This window comes from Phyllobates terribilis, unplaced genomic scaffold (assembly GCF_046119375.1).
Source record: "Phyllobates terribilis strain yellow unplaced genomic scaffold, ASM4611937v1 Scaffold_7__3_contigs__length_470593459, whole genome shotgun sequence".
Taxonomy (NCBI): Eukaryota; Metazoa; Chordata; class Amphibia; order Anura; family Dendrobatidae; genus Phyllobates; species Phyllobates terribilis.
Window position 1 is genome coordinate 15,405,754 of NW_027362767.1, and position 14,317 is coordinate 15,420,070.

Sequence of the window (14,317 nt, forward strand, 5' to 3'; positions counted from 1 at the left end):
TAGACATAATCTTTTCGGGGTATGTCTTGTCCCTGCTAGGCATCAGCTTCTCAGGGTACGTCCTGTCCTTGCTAGACATCTTTTCGGGGTATGTCTTGTCCCTGCTAGGCATCAGCTTCTTAGGGTACGTCCTGTCTTTGCTAGACATAATCTTTTGGGGGTGATGTGGCAACCCTTCTTTCTTAGGGAGAACTTTGGAATAGACAGCAAAGGGTCTTCACATTGCCAGTGAGATTCAAATTAAAATACTTCATCGATGAAGGGAGAGAGACAAAATACATGTGACATGCATTGTCAGCAGGTAGAGTCTGTCTGAGACGGCTAAGACTCACCATATTTATTAGCTAGACAAAGCGGAACTACAACTGTTACATACAACTGAACATGAAACCGAAATAGACTATCAGTGATAACACACTTCCCGTGGCCCAACGTAAAACCTTCTTGTCAGGAAACTCACAGGACACCAGTATCTTAGTCAGACATTCCATAATGCAAGTTTTAAACAAAGACTTCAGACATAGAAAAGATATAATTGTTTTGAAATAATAATGAAGCCAGATATAAAATATTAACCATAACAACGCCTCCCTTTTTATTATTTTACAAAACAATTTAGTCATCAGCTACTTCCCCATTCTATAAAAGCCTGGAGGGGACAAATCCTGTTCACCGACAAATATCTTGCTTGTAAATCTCATCATATATGTTTATAGGAGAAGTTTGGTTACTTGAGTAAAACATTTCTTTCAAAGTCACTGGAATGGCTAAATAAAGCATAGTATTGGAGCATATTGGACTATGGGTGCATATCCAACAGTTCTTAGGACGGTCATTAGAGTTCATGTCTTGGAGTAAGACTTGGTGGTGCTTTATCAGTTTGTTAGTCCAGTTCTCTTTAAGTACTTCATGGAGAGTTAGGGCAAGAGATACGGTTACTATCACCATAGTCCAAACAAACAGGATCATCTTTGCTGCTGCTGGGGTTCAAGACCTTTTTACAATGGCTGGGGTGGATCCAAGTGTCCTTGCCTTGAAGCTTGACCGAAGTGGCAGTGGTTAACAGCACTTGGAATGGTTCACTGTATCTGGGCTCCAGTGGTCTCCTCATATGTCTCTTTACCAGGACCCAGTTTCCTGGTACCAAAGTGTGAGTGCCGCTGAGGCAATTGGGGTCTGGGATAGAGGAAAGAACACGATTATGAGTAACAGTCAAATGTTTATGCAACTCCAGAACATATTCAGTGAGAGAACCATAGGAGGCCTGTAGGTGCTCTGGCAAATACAACCCTGTCTTAGGGACACTACCAAACAGTATTTCATATGGGGACAGCTTCTCCCTCCCCCTTGGGGCTGTCCTCACTGAATACAATGCTATGGGAATACAATCTACCCAGGACTAGTGTGTTTCTTCCATGCACTTTTGGATTTTTAGTTTCAAGGTACCATTGAGGTGTTCCACCTTCCCACTACTTTGTGGATGATAGGGAACATGGAAATCCTGTTATATCCCAAAAGAGACCATGATTTGTTTCATTAGTTCCCCAGTAAAGTGGGTTCCTCTGTCACTTTCTATAGTTTCGGGCACCCCATATCTACAAACCACCTCACTGATCAATTTTTTAGGAGTAGTTTTTGTGTTTGCTTTAGTCACTGCCCAACTTCTGGCCACCCAGAGAAAAGGTCAATGCATACCAGGGCGTATTCATGATTACCCACCTTAGGTAGATGTATGTAGTCCACCTGCAGTCTCTGAAATGGGTAATCTGGTTTTGGTGTGCATTTCCGTGGGACTCGAATAGGCCTACCAGGATTATCTTTTGCACAAACTAGACATTCTTGAACATACTTTGCAGCCGTATTCGGGAACCCTGGGGCACACCAGTTTTGTAGCACCACTGCACATATAACACCCTTTGAGTTATGCACCGGAGAATGTGCAAGGGCAGCCATCATGGGGAACAGGCAGCGTGGAAGGCAAATATGTTTGTTTACCTGCCATACCCCTAATACTGACTGTAAGGCTCCGCTTTGACCCATGCATTCTGCTCGTGGAGGGGAGACTGGGTCTGGAAGACCTGCAGTAGTTCGAGGTCCACAGCCACTGGGGCCAGTGCAGGGGATGTCTCCTTATTTGAAAGGGGGCTTCCTGCACTCCCTGACTCTGAGTCTCCTGGGGTTCCCACACCTGCTATAGCCAGTATCTCTGTCAGAGGTAATCGTGCTGCTTCCTTAGCCGTCTGGTCGGCCAAGGCATTCCCTACTGCAAGGGGAGTTTGTTCCTGAGTGTGTGCTGACACTTTGACTATGGCTACCCTTCGGGGAAGGGTGAGTGCTGTGAGTAGCTGCTCTACCGCTTGCGCATTCCTTATAGGTTTGCCAGCAGAGGTCAAGAAATTATGGCTTTGACAAATGGCGCCAAAATCATGTGCAACACCATAAGCATATTGCGAGTCAGAAAATACATTAATTTCTTCACCTTTTCCCAGATTACACGCTGCAGCGAGTGCTTTAATCTCTGCCTCTTGCGCAGAGCAGCTGGAGGGGAGTGGTTCTTCTATCACTGCCTTACCATTGTGGACTACTGCATACCCGGTGATGAATCGTCCTTGTTCACTGTCCCAAGCTCTGGAACCATCTCCAAAATACTCAGCAGAGGGGTTAGTGAGTGGTACATCAGTAATATTTGCCAAGCCCTTTATTTCAGCTTCCATCAATACCTGACAATCATGTTCATGTGCCATATCAAACTGAGCTTCCTCATCTGCTAATCTGAAAAATAGGGGCAGATCTTGGCTCATGTCTTGGCTCATTTCTTGGCTCATGGTCTCTCCCTCTTCCCCATCCTGATACTTTCCTCCCTTTTCTAAATCCACTGGTAGTAGTGTAGCTGGATTTAGCACATTACAGCGTTTGATAGTTATATGGTGGGGTGTAAGGAGTGAGACTTCATATTTTGTCAACCTTGATGAGGCGGGTCTGAGCATGTGGAAGTATTTCAGATACAGCATGAGGAAATTGAAGTGTGAGGGGGCTTCCTAACACTATGTCCTCTGTCTTTTTAACAAGTTCTGAAGCAGCAGCCAAAGCTCTAACACAAGTAGGAGACCCCATAATGACTGGATCTAGGGTTACAGAGTAATACCCTAGAGGGCGATGTCTACCACTGTCCCTGCTAGGCATCAGCTACTCGGGGTACGTCCTGTCCCTGTTAGACATAAGCTTTTTGGGGTATCTCCTGTCTCTGCTAGGCATCAGCTTCTCGGAGTATGTCCTGTTCCTGCTAGGCATCAGCTTCTTAGAGTATGTCCTGTCCCTGATAGGCATCAGCTTCTCAGAGTATGTCTAGCAGGGACAAGATATCAGCTTCTCAGGGTACGTCCTGTCCCTGCTAGGCATCAGTTTCTTGGGGTAAGTCACGTCCCTGTTAGGCATCAGCTTCTTGGGGTATGTCCTGACCCTGCAATGCATCAGCCTTTTTGGGTACGTTCTGTCCCTGCTAGGCATCAGTTTCTCGGGGTGGGTCACGTCCCTGTTAGGCATCAGCTTCTTGGAGTATGACCTGTCCCTGCTAGGCATCAGTCTCTGGGGGTACGTCCTGTCCCTGCAAGGCATCAGCTTCTCGATGTGGCTCCCGTCCCTGCTAGGTATCAGTCTCTTGGGGTGGGTCACATCCCTGCTAGGCATCAGCCTCTCCGGATATGTCCTGTCCCTGCTATGCATCAGCTTCTCTGGGTGGGTCACGTTCCTGCTAGGCATCAGCCTCTTGGGATACGTCGTGTCCCTGTTAGATATCAGCCTCTTGGGCTATGTCCATTGGATTTTTGCATACTTTCCAGGTAAAATTCTTCAACTCTTTCTAGTTAGCTGGTTGCGTTGTAGAGCAATTTTCTTGTGAAAATTGTTGTATGTAGCTCTGGGCTTTGACTAAACATTTCCATATTTCTGCTTACCCCCTTCAGTAGAGCTTTAACAAGATGTATAGGGTCATTGTTCTGCTGGAAGGTCAACCTCTCTACCACTCACCAAACTCTGTCAACAGTTTTTCCTCCAGAATTGCCATCCATTTTTTCCTTCAGTCGTCCAACCTGCCACATATTGGGAATGGTGATTGGGATGATTGTAAGTATTAGGTTTGCACCACACAGCTTTCTCCATCATAGGCAAAAAGTTAAATTCCAGACTTTTCTAAGCAGAGAACTCTCTTCAGTGTCTTTGGGTATTGTGCCTTATCCTGCTTGCTGAACTGCAAAAACATTTGTTTTTCTTTAATTAAAGTGGGGGCTGTGTGTGGACAAGACATTGTTCCCACACAGCCCCCTTACACGTATTATGTCCCCACACAGCCCCCTTACACAGTATTATCATAGAATGTTAGAGTTGGAAGGGACCACCAGGGTCCAACACGATGTTCCCACACAGCTCCCTTGCACAGTATTATGCCCTAACACAGCCCCCTTACACAGTATTATGTCCCGACACAGCCCCCTTACAGTTTTATGTGTACACATAGGGTTTTTGATGCGTTTTCGCTGCGTTTTTTCGCAGCGAAAACGCTATATAATCCGTCTGCCAGGTATTGCAATGGTAATCCTGATGTGCTGTGCACATGATGCGGAAATTTCCGCTCAGGATTACCATTGCAAAAGGCAGCATGTCCATTGTGCGTGCATTTCTGCCGCAAATTTGCGCCCATTGACTTAATTGAACCGCAGCAAATCTGCAGGTATAATATCTATACCTGCGGATTTGCTGTGTTTCAATTAAAGCCAATGGACGCAAATTTGTGGCGGAAACGGGCTGCGGGTGGTACCTGGGTCGGCAGAGGAGGACTACTCCTCTCATCCGACCGCCGCTCCCGCTGATAACAGCGAAAGCGGCGCAGTTGGGGGGAGCAGTAGTCTCCTCAGCAGAGCCGGCGTGCCCGCGCTTAAAAAAAGAAGAAAAAAAGAAAACTCACCTGTCTGGCGCCCCCCGGTGGCCTCCTGGTCCCTGGCGATGTCTTCAGGCCGGCGGTACACTGCTGGGCGCGCGCTCGCTCCCAGCAGTGTACTGCGCTGCCAGGAGCGCGCTCGCTCCCAGCATTGTACTGCGCTGCCAGGACCTGCGGTCACGTGAGCGATCACGTTCCCACCAGTACTGGTGGCTGGTGGTGAGCTCACTGGGGCTGATCAGCTGATCCTCAGCTGATGAACCCCAGTGACCTCACTCCAGCAGCAATGTATACTGACAGGAGTAATTTTACACTCCTGTCAGTATACATTGCTGTCTTCTACAGCAGTGATATCAGTGATTGCTGATGTCACTCCTGTAGAAGTGACACGGATCGCCGAGGGACACTCGTTGGCGGTAATCGTGGACTACGTCGTGACGGTGGACAGGTGAGGGATATAGTTGTTTGTTATTTTATGTTTTTTTTCAGAAGATCGAGGGATTCGGGGACTGAGAAAATATATATTTTTTAAAACTGTGTTTTTTATTTCATTAAAATACTTTATTCTGACCGTGTATTTCTTGAAAAGGCGGCGATACCTTTACTACACGGTTGGTAATGGGGGCATCTTATAGATGCCCTCCATTTCTAAGCTGGGCTTCATGTCAGCCGCCAATACAAGGCTGACGTGAACCCCATCCCCATTACCCCACTCACACCGCTACAGGGCAGTGGGAAGAGCTGAGGCTAAGCGCCAGATTTGGCGCATCCTTAAGATGTGCCATTTCTGGGACTGCTGAGGTGTGCCATTTCTGGGACTGCTGAGAGGTGATATTAATAGCCGCGGAGGGGGCTAGTATTCATGGCCCCTTCCATGGCTATTAATATCAGCCCGCAGCTGTCTGTTTAGCCTTTTATGGTTAGATTATGTAGGGAGACCCCATGTCAATTTTTTTCTGGGGTCCCCCTGTAATCTAGCCAGTAAAGGCTAAGCAAATAGCTGTGGGCTGATATTAACAGCCAGGGAACATTGTTGGTTAATGGCCCCTTCCCCGGCTACTAATATCAGCCCCCAGCAGTCGGCTTTACCTCTGCTGGTTATAAAAATAATGCGGAAGCCAACGCCATTTTTTTTTTAAATTTTAAGCTCTGTGCCCACGATCTGGATGTAGCAGCGCTTTGGATGCATATTTATTGTGGCGTCCAAAACGTTGCATTCTATTGAACGCAGGTAAATCCACAAGTGTTCACTGAGCCATGCGTATTTACCGCATTCAATACATTCTAGTGGTCAAATTTCTGTTGCGGAGTCTAGCTGAGAATTTGACATGCTGCGGTCCTGAAAGACCGTATGTCAGAGTCCACGGGTGATTCGCAGCCTCTGATACAGGCATAGTGGACATGGGATTTCTATAGATCCCATCCACTATGCTGTAGCATCTGGACACTGCGGGTTTGACGCTGTATAAACACGCAGCGTCAAACCAGCAGCGGCTCCTGAATGTGGCCACATACCCAAACTCACCCGCAGCATGTCAATTTCTGTAGCGAACACTCTAGTCTCTGCTGCAGATTTTGACCGATTGAAGTGTCATTATATGCGGTGGATTCATATGTACCGACAACAAAAGTGCGGCATTAGAACACCGCGTTTTGGATGCAGCAAAAATACGCTGCTTCCAAAGCGCTGATGGGTGCTGTTCGTTGGGACATAGCGGCTAAAGAAACAGCTGTGAGCTGTTAATAATAGCCAGGGACCATGTTTGCAAATGGCACCTTCCTAGGCTAAAAATTGCCTCTCACAGCTGCCGCATAAATTACATGAATAGAAATGCTAATGAGATTGGGTGAATGGGATTAGCTGACACCTAGCTCTTTTGTTTGGTGATGACAAGTGTCTATCAGACCCTTTCATCACCAAACCTAATTAAAGTAAAGAGTTAAATAAACACACAGACATAAATATTATACCTGCAGATTAGATACGGTTTAATAATAGTCAATGGGCGTGAATTTGCGACGGAAACGCCCGAACAATGGACATGCTGCGTTTTTTTCCGCAATGGTAATCCTGAGCGGAAATATTCGCATCATGTGCACAGCACATCAGGATTAGCATTGCTATAGCTGGCAGACCTATTAACAAGCATTTTTGCTGCGTTTTCGCGGTGGAAAAAATGCCGCAGAAACGCAGTAAAAACGCATCGTGTGCACATAGCCTGACACATTATTATCTACTCACACAGCCCCCTTAAACAGTATTATGTCCTTACACAGTATTATGTCCTCACACAGCCCTTACACAGTAGTATGCCTCGTCACAGCCCTCTTACACAGTATTATGCCCCGACACAGCCCCTTTACACAGTATTATGCTCCAACACAGCCCCCTTACACAGTTTTATGTCCCCACACAGCCCCCTTGCACAGTATTATGTCTTCACACAGCCCCTTACATATTATTATGTCGTGACACTGCCCCCTTACACAGTAGTATGCTCCGACATGGCCCTCTTACACAGTATTATGCCCCGAGACAGCCCCCTTACACAGTTTTATGTCCCCACACAGCCACCCTCTCAGAATGATGTCCCCACAAAGCCCCCTTACACAGTATTATAAAACTACTCACCTCATCCTGTTTCGCCGTAGCTCCTGTCTGCACTATGTACTGAGGCACTGCCGGCGCAATGTTGTGACATCATTGTGCCTGCTGCGGTCTCAGATGCACAGACTCAATGATGGAATAAGGAGCTTGTCAGGGAAGTATAGAGGAATATTGAAAATGTTCTTCCATATTTCCCTGACCTAGATATTGACCATTCTTCCCCTTTTGCTCAGCACAAAAGCCCCAATTAACACATGCCTGAGAAATAGCTTACACAAACAAATGCCAGGCAAGGAGTGTTATAACTTCATTAGTAAGCAAGCATCTTGTCCCTGAAAAACGCAGGAGATAATTAAAACGCAGGCTTGCACTAATTTGCGTGTAACCGTGAGGTTGCTTCCTGAGCCTCGAAGGAAAATTTGCAGACACGCTGACTCCGAAACGAAATGTGAAATATTGTAAGGTCCATGCGTCCGACAATAACGGGACCTATTTCTTTAGAGATAGAATCAACTAGGGAATGATAGAGATATTTTTCTGGCACTGAAAAACGCTACCAAGAGCTGTAGCGCAAAAACCCCAGAATAGCAGACTGCAGCTATGCGATGTGTGGTCTCTAAATAAAGCTAAAATTATAAGGGAAAAAATGGCGTAATTTGCAAGATTCTGCGATCAACGAGCAATGAGTTATTGCAGAAGTTAGCGTTTTTAATAAAGACCGGCCCACATGATGTCACCACAGGGGGCGTGTGGCCAGATCTCCCCTTAGGTATAAGAGAACTAATGGACAGTACAGACTCACTCATTGCCAGGGGGGTATAGGATTATAAGCAATGGGTCACGTTCAATAACGCTCAAATCAACTGGGGAGCCCCTTCTCTACCTATGCTGATTCGTCCCTGCAAACTATATAGTGTAAGTTGTCTTCTTTTATCCTGTTTATTTTATGTAACTGCTTATGTATTTTAATGTCTCCTTTGTAAAATCCTTGTATATATTTTTCCTAAACACTACCTCCCTTTTGGATTAAATATATAATTTAATAGTTCTGTTTCTTTTGTCCTGCAATCGTGCCATCCCCCGAAGTCATATATGCTACCAAAACGCAGGCGTCCGGCCAGGCCTGTATTATATTTCAAACTCGGCCGGTGGTGGCAGCGAATAATATTAATAATCGGGCTATCGTGAAGCTGACAGTGACTGTACGGAGGGCGTAAACATGGATTCCATGCGTTGGAACCCAGAGGTGTGACAACATATGCTCACTGGTCGCTTACCGATGCCCAAGGAGTGAGTAGTCTGGATCGTGTGCTCGTGATTCTGGACGAAATACTGACAGCGTGATGGCATGGTGAGATATTGCGTGATCTCCCCGGTGTCATCCCTGTTTGGAATCCCTGACAGAGGTGATTGGTCCTGTTCCGTCATTGTGTTCACTGGTATCTACGTCCTGAGGATGAAGATATCAGTGAAAGCGAGATGCTGGGTGAGGGGCAGCCGCATGGCATTGGGTGCCACTGCACTGAGCCTTTTGTCTGTTCTGGTCTGCCCCAAAACAGCCAAAGTGGGCCACGGACCGCACTTTGCGCAGGTCTGAGCTAGACAGTTGCACAATATTTCTCTTTCCCTCCAGCTCCTGACAGATACAGATTTTTTAAATTGAGGTAAGGTGTAGTTGGAAAGATAAGCTGACAAGATATGAGAATGTGACTTACACCTGAGTCTCCAGATATCTGATGCTGTCAATTCTTTCTATAGGAGTTTTGGCCTGGATCACAGTCAACTATCTGACAGGTATCTCCTAATGTATTAACTGGGGACCAAAACACTGGTAGCTATGGTGGAATCCCTAGCATTGTAGCGTCATCCTAACACTGAGTACACTGTACAGTCGGGGACATGGGTATTCTCATAGCGCTGTGGTACTGTTGGAGGAGTGTATTCATCCTGACATTGGGGTACATTCAGGGGAATTAATATATTCTCATAGCTCTGCGGTACTGTCGGGGAGTATAGCTGGATTAATGAGTTCTTCATAACTTTGTGGTAGGGCCAAAAGTATGTATGCCCTGTAGCTCAGCTACTGCAGCAGCAACGAGTAGTTAAAAATGTATCTCAGGGGATGCAATAGAACAAATGCGTTGCCGTAGCTCTGTGGTACAGATAGGGGGCGTATGTGGTTACTAGCTCTGAGGTACAATCAGTGAATGAATTTATCTTAGTTCTCAGGTCCCATATACATTGTAAATAATCTTTTCAGGTCAGCTACATGGGGATCATAGTGTGGGGACCCTGGATTTGGGTGGAGGCTCCACACAGATAACTTTCGTACCTTTGGCTAAGGTAAGTGCCATCTTTTACTTCATCAATGCCTTTGATGGAATCATTTGTCACCATTTTGTCTTTTGTATTTTCAGGCCACACTGGATCAGACTCCGGCTGACTTTCTGACTTCGTTTGAGTTGTTTAACAGCACATATCGCCTGTACACGCACAGGTCAGACATGTAACCAGCATTAGGGTTTGTACATAGAGCAGATTCTTAGGGGTACAGGTTTTTCGGGACCTGTGTGTTACTGTTTATGTGACAGCTCCTGTCTGTTCTCCAGTTATCTGGGTCTTGGTCTGAAGGCGGCTCGTCTTGCTGTGCTTGGAGCGTCTGTGTCTGCAGGTAAGGATGGGGCACAAAAGCCAGAAATAGCTCCTGCGGGAAATTGAAGGTTCAATATGTACATCCACTTTTTTTTTGTTAAACATTAGGGAGACTTAAAGCGAACTACATGTACCGTATTTTTAGTTATTTAATTCACAGGCTGTGGATTTCGAGTCAGGCTATGTGCGCACGTCCAGGATTTAAAGAATTTCCTGAGCACTTCTCATCTCCTTGGAAGGAAAAATGCTGCGGAAACACTGTACGTTTTTGATGCGTTTTTTTTAAAGCGTTTTTTGCAGCCTGTTTGTACATCAATAAATGCTTTTTGGAGTTAAATAAAGTTATTTGGTGGGACATTCTTAAACCCTTGGATTACCTTCAGAGCTGGGGTGAGTATATTGGTTAATTTAAATGATTAAATAATTTATCTGTGGTATTTCAAATAAAGTGTTTACTCTGTGTCTGTGTGTTTATTTAACTTTATGTAACATACCTGGCGGCGTCCTTGCATAGTGGTCCATCTCCCACTGTGCAAGAGCGCGCACTTGATTTCCAGCCCAGACTGCCACTCAGGCTTCTTTCCATACTATCTGCTTTGCTCTGCTCTGGCTGCTTAGGGCGACGCCCGCCGAACTTCCTGTTTCTTGTAGCTGCTGCAGACACACCCCTAATGCGTCCTCAGCCTATTGCTGTCTGTCACCTGGCATTTAAACCAGCTCCTCCATGGAATCCATGCCTGAGCATCTTGTTCTGTCAGTTGGCTTCTTGTCACTGAGGTGCCAGGTCCTGTCTATGTTTCCTGCCTTGCGGTATCAGTTCCCGTGTCTGAACTGTGTCCTGTCTGTGCACTCTAGCCCGCTGTCTTTCTGCCTTTCCTGGAGGCTGTAATTCCAGGCCCGTGTGAACACGCTCTTAGCCTGTTCGTCCCGCCCTCTGGGGGTCGCATACCCAGACTCGTTCCTGTATTTGTTGCAGTACAGTTCCTGTCTGAACTGTCTCCTACCTGCTTCCCGTTTCTCTCTATGTCCGTACCTTCCCTTTCTCCTGCATTGTCTGAACCAGCACTTGGCTTTACCTTGGCTCGTTCCTGTATTTGTTGCAGTAACAGTTCCTGTCTGAACTGTCTCCTAACCCGTCTCCTGTTTTTCTCTATGTCCGTACCTTCCCATTTCTGCAGAGTCTGAACCTGCACCTAACTCCTACTCGTTGTCGCTGTACTTCCGTTTGTGAGTTTAGAGTCCACTCGCTACTTCTTTGCAAGTATCTTGTGTGTATCTGGTTCTGCCTTTCCCTTCCGGTCTGTTCCGTGTGAACAGAGCCCTGTCCCCTCTGCTCTGCCTTGCTCACCGCTCCGGCGGTTCTTGCCTGCTCTGCCTTGCTCACCGCTCCGGCGGTTCTTACCTGCTCTGCCTTGCTCACCGCTCCGGCGGATCTTGCCTGCTCTGCCTTGCTCACCGCTCCGGCGATTCTAGCCTGCTCAGCCTTGCTCACCGCTCCAGCGGTTCTAGCCTGCTCTGCCTTGCTCACCGCTCCGGCGGTTCTAGCCTGCTCTGCCTTGCTCACCGCTCCTGCGGTTTCTACTCTGCTCTGCCTTGCTCACCGCTCCTGCGATTTCCGCTCTGCTCTGCCTCACTCACCGCTCCTGCGGTTTCCGCTCTGCTCTGCCTCGCTCACCGCTCCTGCGATTTCCGCTCTGCCTTGCTCACCGCTCCTGCGGTTTCTGCTCTGCTCGCTGCTCCGGCAGCCTCGCTCTACTCTGACCCTTTGCTCGCTGCTCCGGCAGTCTCGCTCTGCTCTGACCCTTTGCTCGCTGCTCCGGCAGTCTCGCTCTGCTCTGACCCTTTGCTCGCTGCTCCGGCAGTCTCGCTCTGCTCTGACCCTTTGCTCGCTGCTCCGGCAGTCTCGCTCTGCTCTGACCCTTTGCTCGCTGCTCCGGCAGTCTCACTCTGCTCTGACCCTTTACTCGCTGCTCCGGCAGTCTCGCTCTGCTCTGACCCTTTGCTCACTGCTCCGGCAGTCTCGTCCTGCTCCACTCTTGTTCACCGCTCCAGGTGGCCTCGTCTTGCCCTGCTCTTGCTCACCGCTCTGGGCGGCCTCACTCTGCTGTGTTTGTCCAAGGCATCTGCGGTTCTGTTCCTGAGTCCCAGTCTGTACTGGGTCCTATCCTCTCTGTGCTCCAACCTGTCGTACCTTCCTGCCTGCATACCAGTCGTGCTTACCAGCATCCACCCATCTGTATACCAGCCGTGTCTGCCTATACCCACCAGTCTGGGTGCCAGCCTAACCTGCCTGTTCCAGTATTCCACGGTGTGGGTCAACAGCCGTGTCCGGGGTCTGACCTGGAGTAGCACCTGGTCCCTCTGCTCGGTTCCTCCTTGGTGCACTGGCGTCGTATGCCGTCGTGCGACCTTGGTCGGATCGGGTGGATACTTAGTTACGCCCCTCCAGGTATTCACTCTCTGGTACGGTCCAGTGGAATCACTGCATATACACGCACACGCCAGTCAGGGTGTGTGCATTACACTTTACTTTACTTTAATTAGGTTTGGTGATGAAAGGGTCTGATTGACACCTTGTCATCAGCAAACAAAAAAGAGCTAGGTGTCAGCTGATCCAATACACCCAATCTCATTAGCATTTCCATTCTTGTCATTTCTGGGGCAGCTGTGAGCTGCTATTTTTAGCCTAGGACGGTGCCATTAGGCAAATATGGTCCCTGGCTATTATTAACAGCTCACAGCTGTTTTATTAGCCAATATGTCCCCACGAACAGCACTCAGCGCTTTGGATGCAGCATATTTTCGCTGCGTCCAAAAAGGTGGTGTTCTAATGCCACACTTTTGTTGTCAGTATATGTGAATCCACCACATATAATGACACTTCAATCGGTCAAAATCTGCAGCGGAGACTAGCGTATCCGCTACAGAAATTGACATGCTCCGGGTGAGTTTGGGTATGTGGCCACGGTCAGGAGCCGCTGTGTTACAGCATAGTGGATGGAATCTCTAGAAATCCCATGTCCACTATGCGTGCATCAGAGGCTGCGAGTCATCCATGGACACTGACATGCGGCACGTCTTTCAGGACCGCAGCATGTCAAATTCTCTTGTGGAGTCGGTAGTCTCCACAACAGAAATTTGACAACTAAAATGTATTGAATGCAGTAAATACGCATGGTTCAGTTAAAACATGTGGATTTACCTGCGTTCAATAGAATGCAATGTTGTGGACGCAGCAAAAAATATGCGTCCAAAGTGCTGCTATATCCGCATCGTGGGCACAGAGACTAAAATAAAAAAAAAAAATGTTGTGGGCTCCCGCGTGATTTTTATAACCAGCAGAGGGAAAGCTGACCACTGGGGGCTGATATTAGTAGCCGGGGAAGGGGCCATTGGCCAACAATGTTTCCTGGCTATTAATAACAGCCCACAGCTATTTGCTTAGCCTTTACTGGCTAGATTACAGGGGGACCCCAGAAAAAAATTGACGTTCGGTACCCCTATAAAATCTAACCAGAAAAGGCTAAACAGACAGCTGCGGGCTGATATTAATAGCCATGGAAGGGGCCATGAATACTAGCCCCCTCTGCGGCTATTAATATCACCTCTCAGCAGTCCCAGAAATGGCGCATCTAAAGGATGCGCCAAATCTGGCGCTTAGCCTCCACTCTTCCCACTGCCTTGTAGCGGTGGCGAATGGGGTAATGGGGTTGGGGTTCACATCAGCCTTGTAATGGCGGCTGACGTGAAGCCCAGGCTAGTAATGGAGGGCATCTATAAGATGCCCCCATTACTAACCGCGTAGTAAAGTTATTGCCGCCTTTTCAATAAATACACGGCCAGAATAAAGTATTTCAGTGAAATAAAATTTTTTTTTAGAATCGTGTGTTTTTATTATTTTCTCAGTCCCCAAATCCCTCGATCTTCTGAAAAAAACGTAAAATAACAAACAACTATATCCCTCATCCGTCCACCGTCACGACGCAGTCCACGATTACCGCCATCGATTGTCCTTCGGCGATCCGTGTCACTTCTACAGCAGTGACATCAGCAATGTATACTGACAGGGGTGTAAAATCACTCCTGTCAGTATACATTGCTGCTGGAGTGAGGTCACTGTGGTT

The 14,317-nt window shown here is 47.4% G+C and overlaps 1 protein-coding gene across 8 annotated transcripts in view; it reads left to right on the forward strand.

Moving 5' to 3' along the window:
* The window catches only part of ENTPD5 (ectonucleoside triphosphate diphosphohydrolase 5 (inactive)), a 48,711-nt gene that overhangs the window by 20,256 nt on the left and 14,138 nt on the right, over window positions 1–14,317 (forward strand). For all 8 annotated transcript variants that reach the window (XM_073638186.1, XM_073638185.1, XM_073638192.1 and 5 more), the window contains 4 exons: window positions 9,300–9,335; window positions 9,802–9,884; window positions 9,959–10,038; window positions 10,151–10,212. In XM_073638186.1, coding sequence (XP_073494287.1) covers window positions 9,300–9,335; window positions 9,802–9,884; window positions 9,959–10,038; window positions 10,151–10,212 — 261 coding nt within the window. The remainder of the gene's footprint in view (window positions 1–9,299; window positions 9,336–9,801; window positions 9,885–9,958; window positions 10,039–10,150; window positions 10,213–14,317) is intronic.